The 16422-nt window shown below is 68.5% G+C and overlaps 5 protein-coding genes across 11 annotated transcripts in view; 2 read left to right on the top strand and 3 right to left on the bottom strand.

Moving 5' to 3' along the window:
• The window catches only part of SLC11A2 (solute carrier family 11 member 2), a 28889-nt gene extending 25693 nt beyond the window's left edge, over positions 1-3196 (top strand). For all 7 annotated transcript variants that reach the window (XM_037411718.1, XM_037411712.1, XM_037411713.1 and 4 more), the window contains one exon: positions 1807-3196. In XM_037411718.1, the coding sequence (XP_037267615.1) occupies positions 1807-1884 (78 nt within the window). In that variant the 3' untranslated portion in view covers positions 1885-3196. The remainder of the gene's footprint in view (positions 1-1806) is intronic.
• A 3233-nt stretch (positions 3197-6429) lies between these two features.
• TSFM (Ts translation elongation factor, mitochondrial) lies at positions 6430-9378 on the bottom strand. The gene is made up of 6 exons (XM_037411768.1): positions 9256-9378; positions 8781-8924; positions 8016-8144; positions 7811-7927; positions 7065-7149; positions 6430-6945 (listed from the first exon to the last, which is right to left on the bottom strand). The coding sequence occupies exons 1-6, from the start codon at positions 9295-9297 to the stop codon at positions 6530-6532; spliced, it is 933 nt and encodes a 310-aa protein (XP_037267665.1). The 5' UTR covers positions 9298-9378; the 3' UTR covers positions 6430-6529.
• A 687-nt stretch (positions 9379-10065) lies between these two features.
• LOC119140201 (EEF1A lysine methyltransferase 3-like) lies at positions 10066-11894 on the bottom strand. Its single transcript, XM_037371287.1, has 3 exons — positions 11595-11894; positions 10967-11078; positions 10066-10532 (listed from the first exon to the last, which is right to left on the bottom strand). Exons 1-3 carry the CDS (start codon positions 11892-11894, stop codon positions 10087-10089), a joined length of 858 nt encoding a protein of 285 aa, XP_037227184.1. The 3' UTR covers positions 10066-10086.
• Positions 11895-13965: 2071 nt separating this feature from the next.
• Positions 13966-15025, top strand: LOC119140200 (anther-specific proline-rich protein APG-like; the record flags this gene model as incomplete). Its single annotated transcript, XM_037371286.1, has 3 exons — positions 13966-14046; positions 14606-14719; positions 14960-15025. Coding segments are annotated over 3 exons (261 nt in total), but the record flags the coding sequence as incomplete, so codon positions are not given.
• Positions 15026-16007: 982 nt separating this feature from the next.
• Positions 16008-16422, bottom strand: part of RACGAP1 (Rac GTPase activating protein 1) — a 139720-nt gene continuing 139305 nt past the window's right edge. The window contains exon 14 of the mRNA XM_037371285.1: positions 16008-16050. Within this exon, the coding sequence (XP_037227182.1) occupies positions 16008-16050 (43 nt within the window). The remainder of the gene's footprint in view (positions 16051-16422) is intronic.

Below are 16422 nucleotides of genomic sequence, written 5' to 3'. Positions count from 1 at the left end.
CTGCCCCTGGGATCCAGTTCTCATCCCTCTGCCCCTGGGATCCAGTTCTCATCCCTCTGCCCTTGGGATCCAGTTCTCATCCCTCTGTCTCTGGGATCCAGTTCTCCTTCCTCTGCCCCTGGGATCCATTTCTCCTTCCTCTGCCCCTGGGATCCAGTCCTCATCCCTCTGCCCCTTGGGATCCACTTCTCATCCCTCTGCCCCTTGGGATCCAGTTCTCCTTCCTCTGCCCCTGGGATCCAGTTCTCATCCCTCTGCCCTTGGGATCCAGTTCTCATCCCTCTGCCCCTTCGGATCCAGTTCTCATCCCTCTGCCCCTGGGATCCAGTTCTCCTTCCTCTGCCCCTGGGATCCAGTTCTCATCCCTCTGCCCCTTGGGATCCAGTTCTCATCCCTCTGCCCCTGGGATCCAGTTCTCATCCCTCTGCCCCTGGGATCCAGTTCTCATCCCTCTGCCCCTGGGATCCAGTTCTCATCCCTCTGCCCCTGGGATCCAGTTCTCATCCCTCCGCTCCTCGTGGCGCTGGATTTATTTTTCCCTCCCCGCCCCGGATCAGCCCTCGAGCCCCTCTGTACAAACGACCGTTGCAATTAAAAGCCGGATAATGAGACTTTTCCCACCTGGCTCCCGGGGTCTGTTTTTGGGGGGCGCCGCTCGCGTCGCTGCCGGTACCCGCCGAGGAGATGCCCGATGGCTCCGACCCGGCGCACGCATCCTGCCCCGCTGGCTCGTCACCAGCTTTAACACCCCGGCGCTGCGTGGCTGCTGTTTCCTCCTTGGCCAAACTATTCCCTATCCTGGAAATAAAAACATTTTTTCCGGATTTCCCCAGAGCTTTTCCTTTAGCCGCAGCAGCACCACGCGTCGGTGTGGAGCTTTTTATTTTAGAAAGCTGTGGGAGGTCGGAGGGATGAGCTCGTTGTCCCTCGTGCTCCAAAATATTCCGGGAAAGTGCCTCCTGCCTCCTTCCAGCTTCGGAAATTCAGGACCAGAAATCACCGTTGGTTCCCGCTCCCGTGGGAAGGAGCTGGGCGCTGCGGGTGCTCAGGGTCCTTCTCCTGGCATGGCTGGTGGTGATGGCAGGAATTCGGAAGCCGCGATGCTCCGGGAGGCACGAGCCCGGCGGTGCCGGTGTCTCTCCGGTGAGGAACGCCGTAAGTCCCTGCTCCGCCACCTGGAATCGCAGCGGGATGTCCCCAGGAGACGGACGACCACCTTGTTCTCTTAATTAACCAACCCGTGTCATCAGGTCGGGCTCGTCTGCACCGGAAATCTAATTCACATTAAGAAGGGAATTAATTGAAACGAACGGAGGGGATGCTCCGCGGAACGCGCGGCTATTCTGGAGCGTCGCCCTGGGTGGAGCCCTTCCAGGGGGTTGATTCATTAATAAATAGAAATAATTGTGCTGCATCGAGCTCTGTCTGCTTAATAACCCCTAATTAACGAAGGCGTGGCACAAGCTGGTGCTGTGGTGATGGGGATGCTCCCTGTGGATTAATTAAGCGCCGTTAACCCCGTCCCCCGCTTTCAGGCGAGCTGAAATACTGATTTATTTCACCATCGCGTGGAAAAGTTGCTTTAACGCTGCCGCGGCGCCACAGCCGAAGGATGGAAAACCGGGAAACGCCAAAGCTTCGGGTCCCGCAGGTGGAAAAGTGCCGGGGAGTGGGATAGGGCCGGGGAGCTCAGCTTGGGCTTCGTTAATCCTGCTCGGCTCGGGCTTCGTTAAACCTCAGCTCCTCGTTAAACCCGCCTGGCTCCAGCTTTTCCCAGCTCTAACTCGTGTCCTTCGCCTCTTCCAGCGCCACCTGGGATTTGCCGCCCATCCCGAACTTTTCCTCCTCAACAACGTGGACGCCGACGCACCCGTCGCCCGATGATTCCGGCTGCTGCGGCCGCAGGGATGGAGCCGGCTCCGGTGGGATCCTCCCGGTGCCGCAGGGACCCCCCCTCCATTGCTCCAGCTGAGCGCGGGACCAGCCACGCGGTTCGGGAGCGTGAGCAGAGCCCGGGATTTCCTGGGATTTCCTGGGATTTCCCAGGGTGGCGGGATCAGACCATCCCGTGTGTGGTGAGACCTGCAGAGCCGGCGCCTGGCATCAGCCGCAGGGGAAGATCCCGGCTCCAAACCACGACGACACCGATCCAGGGGGACCTTTGAGGGACCTCAAAAGTTTTCCCAAATTTTTTTTCCCCCACTTTTTGTTTTTCCCCCTCCCATATAGTTGATTGGATCTGGGAAGGGATTCGCTGATGTTTTTCCCAATTTCAATTCTGATTTCGCCTGCCTGATGGGTAGATCTGCCGTGATGTTTGGGGGTTTTGGGTTTTTTTCAGAATTTGGGGAAAATTCCAGGCTTGGAAAATGGAGCAGGGGCAGATTCATTCCTGGAAATTCTGTAGAGGGGAGTGGGGGGATCGAGAGGAGCGGTGATGGGAAGACAAGAGGAACACAGGATTATGTGTGTCCCCCAGTAATTACAGCCAGTTTTCCCATCAAACCTGCCCACATCCCACCCACCCTCGGGATGGCCCCCTCCCCACGGGCATTTTTCCCAGCCTGGCACCGGTTGGGGGTTGGTATCCACCTCCACGGTGGAGCTGCTGTTGCAGAATTCCATGAAAATCCCACATTTGGCAGCCGGGCTCTGCCCTGCGCTGGCCTCTCCCGCGGCACGGAGCTCTTTTTCCGGCGTTCCCAGACATTCCAGGTGCTGCCGGGATCCTCCTGGAGCGGATCCTCAAGTCAACAGGCTCCGGCAGCGACGCGCATGTTCTGGAACCATCAAATCCCGGATTTTGGTGTTGGAAAAGACCTTTAAGTCCATCGAATCCAACCGGTAACCGAAATCCACGGAGCCCACCGGGGAGCAGATCCCTCAGGATCACCGACACCTTCCGATACCCCCAGGAACGACGGCTTCGCCACCTCCCCCAGCGCTTCCTAACCCTGTCAGTGACGGAATAATTCCCAAAATCCGGTGTAAACCTCCCCCAGCACAACCTGGGGCCGGTTCTGCTCATCCTGTCGCTTGTTCCATGGGAAAAAGGTTTTTATCCCCCACCCCCTCCGCTCTTTCCTTGGATTTTGGTCGATTTTCCCGAGCCCCGGATGGGGAATGGTCTTAGATGCCAAATGTTGCCTTTCCTTTAATTAAATCTGCTGGGTTCATTAAATCTTTTCCCAATTAAGCCTTTTGGTTTCCATGTACGTGGCGCCAATCCTGATGGGAGCACCAGACTGTTCCCGGTGCCTTTTCCCAGAGGAATTCAGGATATTCCCAATTTTTCCACCCTCCAACAGCGCTGCCAGCGTGGCTGGGTCGAAGGTGAGTGCACGGGAGATCCAGGATCCCGTGGATCCTCAGAGGTGCCGGGATCACATCTGGGATTCGCAGGGAAGTTTGATCCACGGGATTTATTTTTGGTGGCTGCATTCGGGAGATTTCCTTTGGATCTTTGGACATAAACGAAGCTGAATTCAATTAACATCGCTTAATGAGGGGGGCCCCGCCGGGGGGTTATTTGCGTCTTGGTGAAGTGACGGCCCCAGGATGGGGGGTGGGGGGGTGCATGACACGACCTGGAGCTGCCCCGGTTCCAGGGTGTCAGGGGGCTGGGGGGGATCCCTGGAGCATCCCGGTCCCCAGAGCATCCTGATTCCTGGAGCATCCCCGGAGCATCCTGGTCCCCAGAGTATCCCTGGAATGTCCCAGGAGCATCCTGGGAGCATCCCAGTTCCCGGAGCATCCCCGGAGCATCCCCATCCCTGGAGCATCCCCAGAGCATCCCAGTGCCTGGAGTATCCCTGGAACATCTCCAGAGTATCCCAGGAGCATCCTGGGAGCATCCCAGTTCCTGGAGCATCCCTGGAGCATCCCGGTCCCTGGAGTATCCCTGGAACCTCCCTGGAGCATCCCAGGAGCATCCCGGTCCCCAGAGCATCCCCGGAGCATCCTGGTCCCTGGAGTATTCCTGGAACGTCCCTGGAGCATCCCGGGAGCATCCCGGTTCCCGGAGCATCCCTGGAGTGTCCCCGGAGTATCCCAGGAGCATCCCGGTAACCTGGAGCATCCCCGGAGCATCCCGATCCCTGGAACGTCCCCGGAGCATCTCGGTCCCAGGAGCATCCCTGGAGCATCCCCATGGATCCGCCCCCCGCCAGCAGCGCCCCCTCATCCCACCGCTCCCGGGGACCTGGGGAGCGATCGCGATGCGCGTGGCACTTGCCCCCCCCCCCCCCCCCCGGATCCCCCGCGCCGTTACGGCCCCCCCGCCGCGTTTTTTCCTCTTTTATTTCAAAACCAGCTTCAAAACCCCAAATGCGCCTTTTTTGTCCCAGATTTTCCCAGGCAGGAGCGGATCCCCGATCCCCGGGATCCCGATCCCCGACTCTGGGGTCGCGGGGGGTGGGGGAGGGTCTAGGCCGCGGGCCGAAGTGGAGCAGAGAGAGGGAGGAAGCGCTGGGGGCACTGGGAGGAACTGGAAGGCATGGGGGGAGCACTGGGGGGGGGTACTGGGAGGCACTGGGAGGAACTGGAAGGCATGGGGAGAGCACTAGGGGGGACAGTGGGAGGCATGGGGGCACTGGGAACGGGACGGGGCACAGGGAGGAACTGGGGAGCACTGGGGGAGCACTGGGAGCGGGGGGGTATCTCACCCCAGCCGTGGATTGCAGTGGGAAGGGTTTCACACCCCGCGAGCCCAAGCCCCGCCCCCAGGGGCGTGTCCCGCGGCGGCCCCACCCCCGCGCTCCCCGCGGCCCGTCCGAGGTAAACACGGTCCCTGCCCCGCCCCCCGCCCGCCCGGCCAATCGCCAATCGCGGCCCCGCCCCCTCGCGCCGCCCGGCCAATCCACGGCCGCCGGCCGTTTCAAGGCCCCCCCCCGCCCCCCCTCCCGCCGGCGTCGATAACAAAATAACAAAGCGTCGGACGCGGCCGCCCCTCCCCCACGCCGCCCCTCCCCCACACCGCCCCCCGCCCCGCCCCCCCCCCCCCCCCCCAGCCCGGCCGGGGGGGCCTCGAAACCGCCGCGGCCCCGTTTCCTCCGGCGGGCGCGTGCGGGGCGGCGCGGACCCCCCCCCTCCCCTCCCCCCACCCCCCCGATGTGGGGTGTCCCCCCTCCCCTCCCCCCACCCGGTGTGGGGTCTTCCCCCCCCTCCCCCCCTCCTCGGGCTCGGCGGCAGCGCGAGGCGGCAGGTACCGGAGGGGGGCGGGGAAATGGGGGGGGGGGGGGGGGGGGCGAGTCCCTGGCGGCGGCGCGGGGGGAGGGGGCGGGTGGGGGAGGGGCGGGGCTGAGCACACCCCCACCCCCCCCAGGCGGCGCGTGTGGCCCCTCGCTGTCGTGTCACCCCCCACATCCCCCCCGACCCCGGTGAAGCCCCCCCCCCGTCACTCGCAGGGGGAGGGGCAAACCGAGGCCGCCATGAGGTGGGGGAGGGGCACAGAGACACCCCCGGTGCGGGGTTATGGAATGGGGGAGGGGTGTCCCCCTACACGACCCCATCCCCCCTCCCCGAGCTCCGTGTCACCCCCCCAGGGACACTGTGACCATGCTGGGGGGGAGGGGGCCGGCCCGGTGCTGCGGTGGGGGAGGGGCAGGGGGACCTGGGGGGGGGGGCGGCCCGGGGGGGGACCGGGGGGGGAGGGGCAGCGGGACCGCGGCCGCGGCCCGGTTCAAGTAATCCAGGATAGGCTGTTCCAGCCCGGCCTGTTCCCGGTTACTTGTCCCGGGAGGCGGCCGGTGACGACGGGGGGGGGCGGGCCGGGGGGGTGCAGAGCCAGGGGACAGCGGCCATGCCGGCGGGGGGAGGGGCACATCCTGCTTACACCCCCCCCCCCCCCAGCGCCCCCACCACGGAGGAGTGCAGGGAAGTGCCCCCCAAAGCAGCCCCAGCGTGGGGTTTTTTTTTTGGGGGGGTGTGGGGGGGTGTCCTGGGCACGACACACCCCCCCATCATTGCCCCCCCCCTTTAATATTTGCAGCCCCTTTTATACCGATTTATCATTAAAAAATAGTAGAAAAGCGGTGGTTTGTGTTGGGGGGTGGGGGGGAATGTGAGGGGCAGCTGGGGGGGGGGTCCCCATCACACCGCCCCCCCCCCCAAAAAAAAACCACCCAGGGGTTGCTTCCTCCACAGCTTTGTTCTGCCTCACCCCCCCCCCAAAACGGCGGGAGGGGGGCGGGGGGAAGGTATTGGGAAGGGGGATTCCAGCGAGGGCCCGATCCTGCCCCCCCCCATCATACACCCCCCCAATAGCCCCTCCCCCTTAATATTTTCAGCCCTTTTATACTGATTATTATTTTTAAAATAGCAGAAAAGTGGTCGTTTGTGTTGGGGGGGGGACGGACACGGGGATGCAAGGGGCAGCTGGGGCAGGGGGGGTCCCCATCACCCCCCTCCCCCCAAAAAAAAACCAGGGGCTGCTTCCTCCACAGCTTTATTTTGCCTCATCCCCCCCAAAGCACCGGGGGGGGGGGGGGGGGCGCTTCCAGCCGAGGGCCCGATCCTGGGGGCCCCCCCATCAGGCGGGGGGGGCCGGGGTCTCCTCCTCGCCACAGTGGAAGCGGAGGAAGTCGGTGACCACCAGCCCCCCCCCCTCCCCCAGGAACTGCCCCACGGTGACCCCGGGCTCCAGCAAGAAGCTCTGGGCCAGTAGCCGCGTCTCCCCCTCCCCCTGCGGCTCATCCTGGGGGGTCCCCAGGGTGCTGGGTGCCATCCCCACCACGTGCTGGGCCACCTTGCGCCCCACCTCCTCCACCGTCCCCACCCCCACCCAGGGCTCCGGCACCTGGCAGGCCACCAGCGCCCCGTAGGTGCCCATGGCTAGTGGCCCGCTGGCCGGTAGCCACCCGTGGGCGTAGGCGGCGATGTGGCCCCCCGGCTCGGGCACGCGCAGCCACGCCGCCCGCCGCAGCGCCACCTTCTCCCCCAGCTTCCCTGCAAATTAATTAGCGCAATTAGCGGCTGCAGGGGTCTGGACCCCCAAGTAGCCGCAGGGGGGGCTACCATTTCCCCCACTCCCCCCCCGGTGGGTTTTGGGGGTCCCTCGCGCTCACCCGTGGCCACGGCGATGCGGTCGCTCAGCAGAGCCCCCCCGGGTTCAGTCCGGAGCTGGGCCAGCTCCTCCACGGCCAGGAGGTGCTGGGAGACGAGGAGGGGGAGGGGTTAGGGGGTGCTGTCACACCCTTGGGTGCTGCCCCCATTGGGGGGGGGGGGCAGTGGTGGCCCCTGTGTGGGGGCTGGGGGGGGTCCTGCAGCCCCAGGTCCTTTGTGAGCTGGCTGAGGACCCCACGTCCCAAGGGAGGGGGGGGGCAGGCGCTGGGGGTCCCCCCCATCCCACCCCTGTCCCCCTTGGCTGGGAGGGGTCGTGCTGAGGACCCCACACCCCAAGGGGAGGTGGGGGTGGGTGCAGTGGTGGCCCCTGTGTGGGTGCTGGGGGGCTGAGGGGGGTGTTGGGGGTGGTCCTGCAGCCCCCGGCCCTTCGTGGGCTGGCTGAGGACCCCACATCCCAAGTTGGGGCTGGCAGTGGTTGGCCCCCCGCCCCCCCCATCCCTCCCCTGTCCCCCTTGGCTGGGGGGGGGGTCTTCTTGAGGACCCCACACCCCAAAGCGGGGGGACACACAGCGGCTGGGGGCCCCCCCATCCCACCCTGCCCCCCTTGGCTTGTGGGGGGGCACACGGGGGGATGTCGGTGGTTAAGGGATGGGGGTCTGCGCCCCTCCCCCTGCTGGCATGGCCGCTGTCCCCTGCCTCTTCCCCCCCCCGGGACACCCCTGAGAGACCCGAGCCCCGAGCCCCCCACCTTGTTGCCGGCGCCCGGCGGCGCGGTGCGGCACAGAGCCACGGTGCTCAGCACCGCCTGCTCCACCACCTGCTGGAACTCGCCGTTCCGTGCCACAAAATCCGTCTCGCAGTTGACCTGCGGGAGAGACGGTGTCACCGGGAGGGGGGGGGGGGGGGCGTCCCTGGTGTGTGTGTCGTTGTCCCCCCCCAGGTGTGTCACCCACCTCCACCATGGCCGCCAGCGGCCCCTGGCGCACGAGCCCCACCAGCCCCTGGGGCGCCCGGCGGCTCTGCAGCTCCGTGGCCCTGATCCAGCCGCGGCGCTGAGCTTCCTCCTGCAGCCAGGCCTCGGCCTGGGGGGTACAGGGGCGGGTGGGGGGGGGTATGGGGGGGTCATGGCATGGAAAGTGGGTCCCCCGCGCAGGGGGTGCAGACCCCAAGTGCAGGGTGGTGGTGCTGCGGGGTGACGCTGCTCTGGGGACCCTCCAAGTCGTGTGTGTGTCACCCCCAGGTGTGTCATGTTACCCGCCCCCAGGACCCTCTTATCCCCCCCCCAGAGCCCTGTGTGTCTCCCCCCCAGGACCCTGTCATCGTCCCCACACCCCCCTCTGGTACGTGTCATCCCCCCCCCCCAGGGCCCCCCTCTGGTGTGTCCCACACACACGCACACAGGACCCTCTTATCCCCCTCCAGGGGCCCCCTCAGGTGCATCCCCTCCCCCTCACGACCCTCATATATCCCTGCCCCCTAGGGCCCCCCATCCCCCCTCCTGCCCTGACCCCCCCGCCCAGTCCCCCATCCTACCTCCTGCCATGCCCCCCGCGACCCCCTCCTGCCCTGACCCCCACCTCCCCCCCCCCAGTCCCCCATCCCACCTCCTGCTCATTCTCCCCCGGGATGCCCCGGGGTCCCCCCCTCACCCCCATCCCGCCCCACCCCCCCTCACCCCCATCCCGCCCCACCCCCCCCCGGTCCCCCAGCACCCCCACCTGGGGCAGGTCCCCCCCGCAGCGCTCCAGCGCCTCCCGGCACTGCAAGAAGGGCAGCCCCGTGCTCCGCCGCAGCGCCAGCAGCGCGGCCCGGTCCGCTGCCAGCACCGGGGAGGCGGCGTGGAGGAGCCGGGCCGGGGGGGCCTGCGGGGTAAGGGGGTACGGGGGGCGTCAGCCGGCACCGGGACGCCCCCCGGGAGAGCACCGAGGGGTCAGGGGGGAACCCCGGGACGATGGGGAGGGGGCCGGGGGCAGAGCGGTATGGGGGTCCCGGGGATGGGGGGGAGCGATGGGGGGGGTCCCGGGGGCGAGGCAGGGAGCGATGGGGGGGGGGGGGGTCCCGGGGGTGGAGGGGAGGAGCGATGAGGGGTCACGAGGCCGGGGGGGAAGCGACGCGGGGGGGGGGGGGGGCGATGGGGGTCCCGGGAGTGGGGGGGGGCGGGGCGATGGAGGGGTCCCATGCCCCGCCGCTCACCCACGCCGCCGCACGCAGCGCGCCCCGCGCCGCCCGCTGCATCCCGGCCCTGCCCGCGGCGCGCAGTGGTGACGTCACGACGCTACGGGCACCGCCGGGGGTCAAGCCGTGCCCGGACGGGCTCAGGGCGCATGCGCACGGCGGGCTCCGGCCGCCCATTGGCCGCTGGGGTAGGCGGGGCGCTCGGGACGTCACTGCGGACGCGACCGAGCCGCGCCATTGGCTGACGTAGAGGGCGTGTCCCTCCCTGGGTCCTAGAGCCCACCCGGCCCCTGCAGACCCCCCCCCCCCCCCGAACCTGCTCAAGCCCCCAGAGGGTCCTCGGAGGCGCCTACAGAGCCCCCCCCCACTCCCCCGTGTCCTCATAGAGCCCCCAGACCCTTACAGAGACCCCCAGTCCCTTAGAGACTCCCCCCAGGGCCCTTCTACAGCCCCCCCCGGTCTGCATAGAGCCCCCAGACCCTTACAGACGCCCCCCAGGTCCTTATAGACCCCCTCAGGCCCCTTCTAAACCCCACCCCCAGTCCTTATAGAGCCCCCAGACCCTTACAGAGCCCCGCCAGTCCCTTAAAGACCCCCCCAGGGCCCTTCTAGAGCCTCCCCCGGTCCTCATAGAGCCCCCAGACCCTTACAGGCCCCCCCCCAGATCCTTATAGACCACCCCCCCAGTCCCTTAGAGACCCCCCCAGGGCCCTTAGAGCCCCTCCATGTCCTTATAGACACCCCCCCATATACTTATAGAGCCCCCAGACCCTTACAGAGCCCCCCCCCCCCCCCAAATCAGACACAGTGGGTGAGCCAATGCCCCCGACGACGAGCCTTTAATCCCCCTCAGGGCCCCCCCAGCTGGGGGACACCAAAACCAGGGGTACCCCCCCCTCCCCCCCCATCCATCCGGCAGGTCACCCCATAGATCTCTATCTCCTCCTCTGGCTCCCGCTGCAACAGCTGGATGTGGAAATGTGGCGGCAACATCTGGTGGAAGAAGCGCCGGGGGTCCCCGTCGCCCCCCCCCCGCATCTTGGCAGAGAGGAGGGCGATGGAGTGGGGGCCGCAGAGGTGGCGCAGGGTGCGCAGGAGGGGGGCGAAGGAGGGGGGGTGGTACACGATGTCGGAGCCCAGGATCACCCCGTACCCCGCCGGGAAGGCGCCCTCGTCCCGGCCCCACACCAGCGCTCGCACCTGCGGAGCCGCCGCCGCCGCCGGGAAATTCAGCCGGACGTTTTCCTGGATTTGGTCCAACGCCGCCGGTTGGTCCGTGATGGTGACATCCCCTCCTAAAAACGGGGTGAGTGTGTGTGTCACAGAGGCGGGTCACCCCTCTGTATATCCCCCCACCCCCTAACCCCTCCTCCCCATCCCAATAAACAGTAGCCGCTCATGCCTGCCGTGTTCCCAGTTCCAAACTGGGAAGGGGAAGAGGAGTTTGGGGAGTGCCCCACAGATACCCCCCCAGCCCAACGGGTGCTCCCCACGGGTCGCCCCCCAGCCCCACAGGTGCCCGCCCCCCCCCCGCCCCCCAGATGCCCCCCCACAGGTGTGTCCCCCAGCCCCACAGGTGCCGCACCCCCCCCCCCGCCCCACAGATGTCCCCCACAGGTGCCCCCCACAGGTGTGTCCCCCAGCCCCACAGGTGCCGCCCCCCCCCCCCCCCCAGATGTCCCCCACAGGTGCATCCCCCAGCCCCACAGGTGCCCCCCGCCATGTGTACCCAGCAAGGCAGCGAGGATGCCAACAATGCCGGTGCCGGCACCGAGCTCGATCACTGTCCGGCCGCGGAAATCGAAGCGCTGCTCCCCCAGGAACCGGCACAGGGACAGGGCCTGGCGGGCACGGGGGGGCTGGGGGGAGGTGTGGGGACTGCCCCCCACCCCCACACCACCCTGCCTGGGGCACCCAGGGGGCTGCTGGGCGCAGAGAGCCCCCCTCCCTCTGCCAGGGGGATCCCCCCCATTGCCTGGGGGGTCCTTAGGGATCACCCTGCCTCCCTAGTGGCCCCCCCTCAGGGCCCCCATCTTCCCAGGGTCCCCCCTGGCACTGCCCAGTGCTGCTGGTGCCCCCCGATCCCCCCACCCGCTGCTGCCCCCCAGGATCCCCCCCACCTGCCGGGATCCCCCATTCCCTTGGGGTGCCCCTCACCCTCGGTGTGTCCCCCCAGCCCCCGGGTTGCCCCATTCCCTTGGGGTGCCCCCCACCCCCCGGTGGCCCCCCCGGCCCTCAGTGTCCCACGTTCCCTCGGGTTCCCCCCCACCCCCGGTGCCCCCCAGGATCCTCCCAGCCCCTAGTGCCCCCCCACCCCCCAGGATCCCCACACCCCCGGCGCCCCTCCCCCCCCGTACCGCCTCCCAGACGGTGCCGGCCGGGCCCAGCCGCGGCCCGTGATGCTGCGCGATGCGCAGGACGCGCCCACAGAGCCGGTACCGCCGCTGCACCGGGAATGCATCGCCGAAGAGCGCGGGGTCGCGGGGGAACACGGACCGCAACGCCCCAGCCTCTTTTTCTTCCGCTTCCTCTTCCGTTTCCTCTTCCGTTTCCTCTTCCGCGTCCTCTTCCGTTTCTTCTTTCGCTTCCTGCTTCCCCCCGCCCGCCGCCGCCACCCGCCGGGCCCCCGTACCCACGTGGCGGCCGGGCGCCGCCATCCTGGCCGGGGGGCGGGGCCGCGCCGCGCTCCCGCCCGCGATTGGTCGGTTTTGGGACCGCCCCATTGGGGGCGTGGTATGACGCCCCGCCCACTGTGTGCCCGCCCCGTCCCCTTGTCGCCTTCCTCCTCCCCGGTGGCCCCAGGCTGGTCCCGGTGTCCCCGCCCCATCCCAGTGTCCCTCACCCCATCCCAGTGTCCCCGTCCCAGTGTCCCCCACTCCATCCCAGTGTCCTCGTCCCAGTGTCCCCCACCCCATCTCAGTGTCCCCCACCCCATCCCAGTGTCCCCCAATCCATCCCAGTGTCCCCCACCCCGTCCCAGTGTCCCCATCCCAATGTCCCCGCCCCATCCCAGTGTCCCCACCCCAGTGTCCCCCACTCCATCCCAGTGTCCCTTGCCCCATTCCAGTGTCCCCTGCTCCGTCCCAGTGTCCTCAGGCTGATCCACAGTGTCCCCCACCCTGTCCCAGTGTCCTCCATGCAATCCCAGTGTCCCCAGGTCAGTCCTGGTCCCCCCCTACTGGTCCCGGTCCCCCCCTGCCCTGTCCCCGGTGTCACCTGGTCCCAGCCAGCCCAGTCCCGGCCCAGTCCCAGCCCAGTCAGAGCCCACTGGTCCCAGTCTGGGGTTTCACCCTGGTGCCACCCTCTGTCCCCATCCCATCAACACCAGTGCCACCACAGCCCCAGGCTGGGAAGGGCCTGGAGCCCAGCCCCAGTGTCCCCAGCCCCGGTGTCACCAACACTGGTGTCACCAGTCCTGATGGTCTCAGTCATGGTGGTCCTGACCCAATGTCACCAGCCCCAGTGTCCCCAGCACTGGTGTCCCCAACCCGTGTCCCTGACCCTGGTGGCCTTGGTCCTGGTGTCCCCAGCCATGGTGTCCCCAGCCCTGATGGCCTTTGTCCCGGTGTTCCCAGCCACAGTGTCCCCAGTCATGGTGTCCCTGACCCAGTGCCCCCAGCCCTGGTGGCCTTGGTCCTGGTGTCCCCGCTGTCCCTGCTCACCCTGGTGTCCCCGGTCCCCCCTGGCCCCTTCCCTGCTGTCCCTGTCCCCAGTGTCCCTGGTCTCGGTGTCGCTGCTCTCACCCCAGCGTCCCCATCCCGCTGTCCCCAATCCCTGGTGTCCCCGCTCACCCTGGTGTCCCTGTCCCTGCTGACCCCACTGTCCCCACCCCGCTGTCCCTGGTCCCTGTGTCCCCAGCCCGCTGTCCCCAGCCCCGTATCCCCCTGTCCCCATCCCTGTGTCCCCATCCCAGTGTCCTCATGTCCCCCTGTCCCCATCCCGCTATCCCCATCCCCGTGTCCCCATCGCCGTGTCCCGTCCCTGTGTCCCCCTGTCCCCATCCCGCTATCCCCATCCCCGTGTCCCCATCGCCGTGTCCCGTCCCTGTGTCCCCCTGTCCCCATCCCACTATCCCCATCCCTGTGTCCCCATCCCTGTGTCCCCCTGTCCTCATGTCCCCCTGTCCCCATCCCCATGTCCCCACATCCTCCTGTCCCCATCCCTGTGTCCCCCTGTCCCTATGTCCCCCTGTCCTTATCCCAGTGTCCCCCTGTCCCCATCCCAGTGTCCCCCTGTCCCCATCCCCGTGTCCCCCTGTCCCCCTATGCCCATCCTCATGTCCCCTGGTCCCCATCCCCATCCTGTCCCCATCCCAGTGTCCCCCGGTCCCCATCCCCATCCTGTCCCCATCCCCGTCCTGTCCCCATCCCCGTGTCCCCATCCCCATCCTGTCCCCATCCCAGTGTCCCCCTGTCTCCATCCCCGTGTCCCCCTGTCCCCCTATGCCCATCCTCATGTCCCCCGGTCCTCATCCCCGTCCTGTCCCGACCCTTGTGTCCCCCGGTCCCCATCCCCGTGTCCCCCGGTCCCCATCCCTGTCCTGTCCCCATCCCCGTGTCCCCCGGTCCCCATCCCCGTGTCCCCCGGTCCTCATCCCCGTCCTGTCCCCATCCCCGTGTCCCCTGGTCCCCATCCCCATTTTGTCCCCATCCCAGTGTCCCCCGGTCCCCATCCCCGTGTCCCCCCGTCCCCATCCCTATTCTGTCCCCATCCCCGTGTCCCCCGGTCCCCATCCCCGTGTCCCCCGGTCCTCATCCCCGTCCTGTCCCCATCCCAGTGTCCCCCGGTCCCCATCCCCATCCTGTCCCCATCCCAGTGTCCCCCTGTCCCCATCCCCGTGTCCCCCTGTCCCCCTATGCCCATCCTCATGTCCCCCGGTCCTCATCCCCGTCCTGTCCCGACCCTCGTGTCCCCCGGTCCCCATCCCCGTGTCCCCCGGTCCCCATCCCTGTCCTGTCCCCATCCTCGTGTCCCCCGGTCCCCATCCCCGTGTCCCCCGGTCCTCATCCCCGTCCTGTCCCCATCCCCGTGTCCCCTGGTCCCCATCCCCGTGTCCCCCGGTCCCCATCCCCATTTTGTCCCCATCCCAGTGTCCCCCGGTCCCCATCCCCGTGTCCCCCGGTCCCCATCCCCGTGTCCCCCGGTCCCCATCCCCCTCCTGTCCCCATCCCCGTGTCCCCCGGTCCCCATCCCCGTGTCCCCCGGTCCTCATCCCCCTCCTGTCCCCATCCCAGTGTCCCCCGGTCCCCATCCCCGTGTCCCCCGGTCCCCATCCCCATTTTGTCCCCATCCCAGTGTCCCCCGGTCCCCATCCCCGTGTCCCCCGGTCCCCATCCCCATTCTGTCCCCATCCCCGTGTCCCCCGGTCCCCAGCCCCGTGTCCCCCGGTCCTCATCCCCATCCTGTCCCCATCCCAGTGTCCCCCGGTCCCCATCCCCGTGTCCCCCGGTCCCCATCCTCGTGTCCCCCGGTCCTCATCCCCGTCCTGTCCCCATCCCAGTGTCCCCCGGTCCCCAGCCCCGTGTCCCCCGGTCCCCATCCCCATTCTGTCCCCATCCCAGTGTCCCCCTGTCCCCATCCCCGTGTCCCCCGGTCCTCATCCCCGTCCTGTCCCCATCCCAGTGTCCCCCGGTCCCCATCCCAGTGTCCCCCGGTCCCCATCCCCGTGTCCCCCGGTCCCCATCCCCCTGCCCCCTGCCCCCCCCTCCCCGTGTCACCGCAGCCCCCCCGGGGGGGACACGGGCCGGTCCCGCGCTGGCCGAGCCGGGACACCCGGGATAAACAGTAACCGGGGGGGGAGGGGGGGGGGGGCCGGGGGGTCCCGCGGGGTAATGAACAACCTGCCCCTCCCCCCCCCGGGACCCCCCTCCGCGACCCCCCCCCCGGGCCTCCCCGGTCACCTGCGTCACCGCCGCGCGTCACCGGGTTAATGCTTGTGGGGGGGGGGTCGGGGGGGGTCAGGGCACCCTGCTGGGGGGGAGGGGGGGGTCGGTCCCTGTGCCCCCCCCCCCCCCCCCCCCCCCCCGGCGCGGCCCCGTGATTTCCCGACCTGAGTCACCCGCGGGCGCCGTTCCTGGAAGGGCGGGGCCGCCCTGCCCCCCCCGCCCCCCCGGCCCCGCCCTCCCCGCCCCCCCGGCCCTCCCTGCCCCTTCCAGCCCCCCCCGCCCTGCCCCCCCAGCCCTGCCCCCCCAGCCCCCCCGGCCCTGCCCCCCCCCGCCCCTTCCAGCCCCCCCCGCCCTGCCCCCCCCCCGCCCCCCCCGCCCTGCCCCCCCCGGCCCTGCCCCCCCGCCCCTTTCTCAGAAACCGCCCCCGGCTTCACCGCAGCCCGAATTCCCCCCCCACCCCCCACCCTGCCGGGAAGGGCCCAGTACTGGGGGGCTGGGGGACTGGGGGCGCTGGGCAGCACTGGGTGGGGGGCGCTGGGGTGGGTACTGGGCAGACTGGGGGCACTGGGAGGAGCATTGGGCGGACTGGGGGGCACTGGGAGGGGCACTGGGCAGGGTGGGGGGCGCTGGGGTGGGTACTGGGGGCACTGGGAGGAGCATTGGGCAGACTGGGGGGCACAGGGAGGAGCACTGGGCTGACTGGATGGCACTGGGGGACACTGGAACAAGCACTGGGGGGCACTGGGAGGAGCATTGGGCAGACGGAGGAACACTGTGGGGCACTGGGCGGCACTGGGATGGCACTGGGATGGGAAGCGGGCAGACTGGGGGGCATTGAGAGTGCACTGGGGAGGGCAGTGGGCAGACTGGGATACACTGGGAGAGTCACTGGGAAGACTGGGGGACACTGGGAGGGGCAGTGGGCAGACTGGGGGGCACTGGAAGGGGCATTGGGCAGACTAGGGGGCACTGGGAGGAGCACTGGGCAGACTGGGTGGCACTGGGGGACACTGGGACAAGCACTGGGGGGCACTGGGAGGAGCATTGGGCAGACGGAGGAACACTGGGGGGCACTGGGCGGCACTGGGATGGCACTGGGATGGCACTGGGATGGGAAGCGGGCAGACTGGGGGGCATTGAGAGTGCACTGGGGAGGGCAGTGGGCAGACTGGGATACACTGGGAGAGTCACTGGGAAGACTGGGGGACACTGGGAGGGGCAGTGGGCAGACTGGGGGGCACTGGAAGGGGCATTGGGCAGACTAGGGGGCACTGGGAGGAGCACTGGGCAGACTGGGTGG

This window comes from Falco rusticolus, chromosome 19 (genome assembly GCF_015220075.1).
Source record: "Falco rusticolus isolate bFalRus1 chromosome 19, bFalRus1.pri, whole genome shotgun sequence".
In the NCBI taxonomy this organism is placed as follows: Eukaryota; Metazoa; Chordata; class Aves; order Falconiformes; family Falconidae; genus Falco; species Falco rusticolus.
Note: the sequence above shows the minus strand (reverse complement) of the source record. Positions and strands in the feature narration are given on the sequence as shown.